This window comes from Bombus vosnesenskii, unplaced genomic scaffold (assembly GCF_011952255.1).
Source record: "Bombus vosnesenskii isolate JDL3184/JDL3185 unplaced genomic scaffold, Bvos_JDL3184-5_v1.1 scf7180000013264, whole genome shotgun sequence".
In the NCBI taxonomy this organism is placed as follows: Eukaryota; Metazoa; Arthropoda; class Insecta; order Hymenoptera; family Apidae; genus Bombus; species Bombus vosnesenskii.
In genome coordinates, this window is record NW_022882924.1 from 1905411 (window position 1) to 1911696 (window position 6286).

At 46.7% G+C, this 6286-nt stretch overlaps 1 protein-coding gene across 1 annotated transcript in view; it reads right to left on the reverse strand.

The window, feature by feature from the left end:
* Window positions 1-5562, reverse strand: part of LOC117240437 (B-cell receptor CD22) — a 312271-nt gene extending 306709 nt beyond the window's left edge. The window contains exons 1-2 of the mRNA XM_033506479.1: window positions 4822-5562; window positions 1811-2343 (exon numbers count right to left, since the gene is read on the reverse strand). Coding sequence (XP_033362370.1) covers window positions 1811-1904 — 94 coding nt within the window. The 5' untranslated portion in view covers window positions 1905-2343; window positions 4822-5562. The remainder of the gene's footprint in view (window positions 1-1810; window positions 2344-4821) is intronic.
* Window positions 5563-6286: the final 724 nt, after the last annotated feature.

The following is a 6286-nucleotide window of genomic DNA, read 5'->3' on the forward strand; positions in this document are numbered from 1 at the left end:
TAAACGATACGAACACGTTCGTAAAACTAGAAACTTGACGCGCGTTGATAATACCGGGAAACGTTCTATTTACAATGAAATTTAATTGTCGGTTGGCTGGTATCTTTCCGAGTATATTTTTACGTGTAAACAGACGATCAGACTCGTAAGACACGCGTATTTCCCTCGTAAAGCTCGAGCTTTAAGAAAGAGGAAAAAGCGTGAGATATAAAAGACAGGTATAAATTGTACGTTGAACTTGTTATTATTGATATTAATTTTTATAACGAATCAACAGACAGGAAACAGGAAAGATATCGTTCCAAACGATGCTCTTCTATCCTATAAATTAGAAATATTGTAGGGAATAACTACATCGATATGAAAATTATAGCGAACTCGCGATAAAAGCTACAAAGGCGACTCGGTGCCATGGGAATAATTATAATACTATTCGTCTGCGTTTACTCCGACTGTCCGCTACGTCGACGAAATGAACAAGGACAAGTGCGCTGAGGGAACATTAGTCGTCTACACGGTGGAACCGGACGAAAAAAACCAAAGCGAAGACGAAAAAAAGGATAGAGAGAGAATTCTCCTTGACAAAAAAAAGGAGGAAAAACGAAGAGGGGGAAGGAAAGAGAAAAGGAAAACAAGAGAATATCAGCCATCTCACACCCACCGTGACAACGTCCGCATCCCATTCTGGCTTCAACGTCCTTTGAGCCAAACCACCGCACCCCGTTCACGCCCTCTTTGCTCTTACTCTCTCTCTCTCCCTCTCTCTCTCCCTCTCACTCTCTTCTACCCTTGTCGGTCCACCAGCCTCGTGCAGGCTGGATACGACAAGCCAGCACAAGAGAAGGGGGTTATATTCCGTTGTATCGTTGCTGCCTTTTCACGATGCGTCGCGTATATCCCAGCTAAACAGGCCATTTCATCACGTTTCGTTTCGTTGTGTCTCGTTGCGTCCTCGCCTTCTCCCACCATCTTATTCTTCCGCGTTCGTTTCCACCCTTATCCTTCCACCTTGCCGCGATATCTTTTACTATTTTCCTAGAAGCCTATATTTTCTACGATCAAGTAGTATCATAAACAGAGCGCGCGCGTTTTTATTGTCGCTTTAAAAGTCGTTTCGGAACGATCGGGATCAACGAGGGAAAAAGTTCCACTGATATTCTAGACGCGATTAAACGTGTTTTGCTGGAATATCGAATAAAAAGAAAAAATAAAAGGAAATTGGAAGTTTCATTTTTGTGTGTCGTTAAACGTGGACGATCGTCGCGTGTTTACGCTTGGCCGCGAAGTCGAGATATTATGCGAAACAATCGATGTTCCGATTGAAAAGAGATTCCAAGTTCGGCAAGAGGAAGCTTACATAGAAAATAAAGTTTCTCGAATGCTTGGAGCGTGTCGGTACGATGTTTAGTCTGAAAGCGAAGAAAGCGTTACGCATGGTTTTTATAACAATAAACGGTATTATCATTGAAAATACGCGGCGAGATAAAGTCGGCTCCATGGTCAACCGATAGTCCTCGCCTTTTGCCGTGCGAGAGCCTGTTATCAAGTTCGTCTTTTCCTTCGATCATTTCATCCACCGCGAACGTATTTTCGCGTTACGAAAATATTGACCTACATCAATTTAGAACTCGTAAAACCGTTCCCACGACGCACGTCGAATGGCGTTTGTCGAATCTCGATAAAGCCGCTCGTCGAATCTCATACTGCCTTAACTGCTCGTTAAACGAATACGAAATACGAATACGATTTCGCGTCTAGACGAAATTAATCGTATACCACATTATCATTTAAATTACATTAAATTACTCACTGGTTGCGTGGGACGTTTCGCAAAACAAGACGACGTAGAGTAATCCACCCACAAGGAGCGTAGCCAGAAAGAACGATCCCGAGCTGTAGCCCATCACGGCATCACTACTGATTTTCTATCGTTCGCAGTAATCCTCACCGAAGCACCGTGACTCGATCACAAACGACTGGTCCTTTTCCAGTTTAACTCTCGAGGATAGCACTGTCACTTGGCAAACATCCGGCTGTCATCCAGTGGCAAAGGAACCACTCGAGCGACGACCACGTCGTACAATCCAGCATCAGTGCAACTATGCTGTCGCACCAGAATCCCAGAGGTTTTACTCGCGTCACATGGCGTCGTCAACTTTTCACGCGCATCGTAACTCGCGAAGCTCTCGTGCCTCCTGTTTACACCGAAACCGACTCGGACGTTTAACCGATTCGTCACTTCGTCGCACGATCCTCCTGCTTCATCGGTGTCCCGTCGTCGAATTCAAGACCAAACGCAGCCGATCTCCACTCTCCACGGACACCATCGTCGTTCCGCGATCTCTGCAATATTCGATACACCCAACTAGATGAGATAATTTTACACCGATTCACGGTGACTCCGCTTAAGTAATCGCGATTCTCTCTCTCTCTCTCTCTCTCTTCTTCTTCTTCTTCCTTTTTCCGTCTGCCCTCTCCGAAGAATTCTCCGAAGAATTCTCCGAAGAATTCCTGCCCGAACTCCAAAGAGCCAGCCCCTATCTCTGTACTTCCTCGTCGTCTGTTTGCAATTAAGTACCGAGTATGGATTCAATTCGAACGGATAAAAAGAATCGCTCGGGTTTCTTTGTACGAGAATTCTTTACGACCATCAAAGCAGCCGATGCAATTTCACCGAATGCATAGTGCCCAGCCAATTATCGGAGTTTAGGAGCCCGGGTTGAATCTCCTCAGGCGGAACGTCGACGGAACGGACTTGTTAAACTTTGGCACTAAAGCGCCGTTGTAGGTGATGTAACTTAAATCGAAGAACCGGTGCACGATTCTGGATACGATAGAGCGGCTCGATCATCCGATGCCGAATTTATTCGTGACAGCTAACGCGAACTGTCTGGCGATTCGATCCTGTCGTTTGAACGAACTTTTCGAAAGCGCCGAACATCTCCGCGGAGGTAGAGTTACATCGAACGAACGCGTGAATTTTAAACTTATCGTTGGTCGTTAATAGTCGAATATCGAGCACGATTTCAGCTACTTTTTACCCGTGGAAATAGATAGACGACAATGTTGTCGACGTACGTAGCAGAAAATAATATCGAACCACGGAGGAACTTAATGGGCCGTGCGAGTCACTTAACGTTTACTCTCTCGAGAACGATGATTTACGCGCGATCGAAGAAGAGAAACGATATCGTCGCCTTGGTGAAACGAAGTCAACCGGTTCGTCGCGAACGATTCAAACGAATCACGTATTTAGGACACGGCATAAATCAGCCGCGTGCTTCGTGAAAACGTATGACCTTTTAAAATTGATCGTAACCGTGAATCGTTCGTATTTTAGCCGATTCGATGTTGGAGCATATGTCGCGCAAATTCGAAGGGTCGGTTGTTAATTAAAAATTTCCCGGTAACGCGCATTCTCGAACGCGTCGATTCAGCTCGACGAAATTAAAGAGCCAGCTGACAGTGGTGAAATACGAACTGTCACCGCGTTACCTGTCTATTTATACGCCAATTATACAACATGTTGTGCGTTCTCGAATTAATAAATCGACATGGTTTAATTTATCATGGCCGCGCTGGTTCAAAGACCGAGATGAAAAACCAGAGAGGAAAAGAGGAACGAATAAAAGACATTGGCGCGGAATGTTACAAGATTTGTGTCGTCGAATGGGAACAATGTACACAGAACGAACTAAGGAAAGTAGTTCGCGAAACACATTTGCGGAAGCCATATATCTTGCTATCGGTTTATTCCCAGCTCTAATCATCGGTCCGCAAGCTGGCAACACAAAATCCCTTGTGCATATGCATCGTGCGTTCGCTTTGTACCGATGGTTTACACCCTCGTGTACCGCGTCTACCACTCGAATTGTTCGATTTCCGTCGAAGAAACAGTCCATTAACTTTCGCTTAGAGAAAAAGACGAGAGAAAAAGGAAACTCACTCGTAAAGATAGTCGTTCGTCGATACCCACGAGTCGTTAACGCGTTCGCATCGCGCTAAGAACTTTTCTTTCGATTATTCCTGGCGGGCCATCAACGTCGATCGAGGAACAAAGGAAATTGTATATAGGAGCATATAGGTGCATCGGAAGCACGTGTCGTGTATGGGTATTTCGAAAAATGATGTCTCGCGCGGAGCGTTTCGAGGTGAGAAAGCAAACGGAGTGAACGACGAAAACGCGATAAATATAAAATGGAGCAAGGTAGTGAAGACACGTGGCCTTTCGACGGCGTTAGATATTAAATAAACCCGTCCACTCGGTGACAAAGGAAAACGACGATCATCTCCATTAAATGCCAGATGCCTGTCGCGAGTACGTGTACTCGGAACAAAAGCGCAGGCCGCTAAAGGGCCCGGCTTTTGACGGCTTCGAGAGTTCAAATATCATCACGCCCACGCACACACGTGCCCGGCAAAGTCGATCGACGAGCTCTTTCGTTGTCACCGGCAAGAGCGGAATTCCTGAAAACGATGGAGAGAAAAAAAGAGAAAGAGACAGCGAGAGGCAGAGCGAGACAGAGAGGGAACAGAGAAAGAGAGAGAGAGAGAGACAGAAAGAGGGCCAGTGCTTTGTTGCTCGAAAAAGACCACCAAGCCAGCGGTTTCAGCTGCACGTTCACTCTTTTACAGCCATCCGCTTTCCAGACACATTCGTGACCCTTTTCGCCCTTCTAAATCCTTTCAGAAACATCGCTGCACTCGATCCTTTTTCGCTGTTCGCGAGGCTGCTACTCAAACCGAGCGTCTCTAAACGCTTCCCTCCTGAATGCTAAAAAAATTTAAACAAAGTCGAACGTTCCAAGCGTCGTGACGTACCGGGACGAGACTTCGTTTTCAAATCCCTTGTGCGAGCACCCCTCGAGGACAGCGACTCGCGAAATTAGAAAGTAGAGGAACACCGTCGTTCGCGCGACGTTTCCTCGATCCTCGGACCGCCGCGCGATCGAGAATTAAATCAGATATATGGAGTTCGCGTGTGCACGAGAGGAAACGAAACGAAACGACGACGACGACGACGACTGGAGCAGATGGAAAAGCTCGACGCGGTACGCGGTACGAACACGCCTCGAGTGTACTCTCGGCTCTGGCTCTGCTTTCGGAACTGAGTCGTCGAGAGAGAGAGCATCGTTGGAGTTTCGAGGGATTCAGAGCTACCCCTACCCCCTACCCATCGAGCCGACCCCTGTCTCTCGGCAACCCGCGTGCTCCAGCACTCGCAGTTTTCCCCTGAGCCGCCGTCCCCACCCAAGCCACAAGGATGTCCCCCACTATCGAAAGCATTGCCACCCCAGCCGCTGGTCGGCTGCGCGCTCGCGCCTTTACGCGCGCAGTCGAATCCAGTCGAATTCAGGCACGCGCGTCACCACCAACTCCGGATCTACACGGAAGCACATGCGGCCAAGAAAATACACCTCGTTACGGACGACGATGCTGTTTCACGCGTCCGTCTAGTTTCTTCCCTTCTTTCCCACCAACGACAACGATTACCATCCCTCATGCATCGAGGAAACCCTTCGAACGGAAAACGTCAGACCCGCTCGAGATATGCCCCGCGAACGTGCACGACGTTACGCCGACGCGTCGTCTTTTTTTCTTTCCTTGCGAAGCATCTTTCGTATCAACCGTGAAAGCATCGTCGCAATTGCGTTGTCAGTGGGAATAGCACGAATGTGTAATTATATTAGCGATACCGTGACCTAACGTTGTCGTGGAAATAACAGGGGGATGTTCGAACTGGCGCCAGAGGGATGGGCTTGAAAGCGTTTGTTGCAACGTGGTTCGTCGTAACTCGTGGCCGCGTACTATTCCGAAGAAGCTGACGCCCTTTTTTTTTTTAGAAATACTGCTCGATTTAAAAATCGATACTCGTTAGTAGGATTAGACCCGCGGAGAAATAAATTTCAACGACGATATCTCCATCCTGCAGTTACCCTGTAATACCTACATACACTCAACCGTTTATTTTGAATAACATCCAACTACGTAGAAGATAATTGTTTGGTTTATGACGAGCTATGGTATACCACTTACCGTATATCGTACTTTATGTTGTCTAATGCGTGTTGTTTAGTACCCGGAGAGAATGCGAATAGGGAAACAAGAAACGGCTGACGTATAAGGGTAAATGTTTCCGCAATTATTTCAAAAAAACAAAAGCGCGCGCTCTGAATGTACTCCGCATTATATATAACTGAAGATAATTAAATCTTCGTAAACTTCTTAATTAGCTGTTCGAGGCAGAGGATGAAACGAGGAGGATCGTTTGAAATTAAGCTCGAGA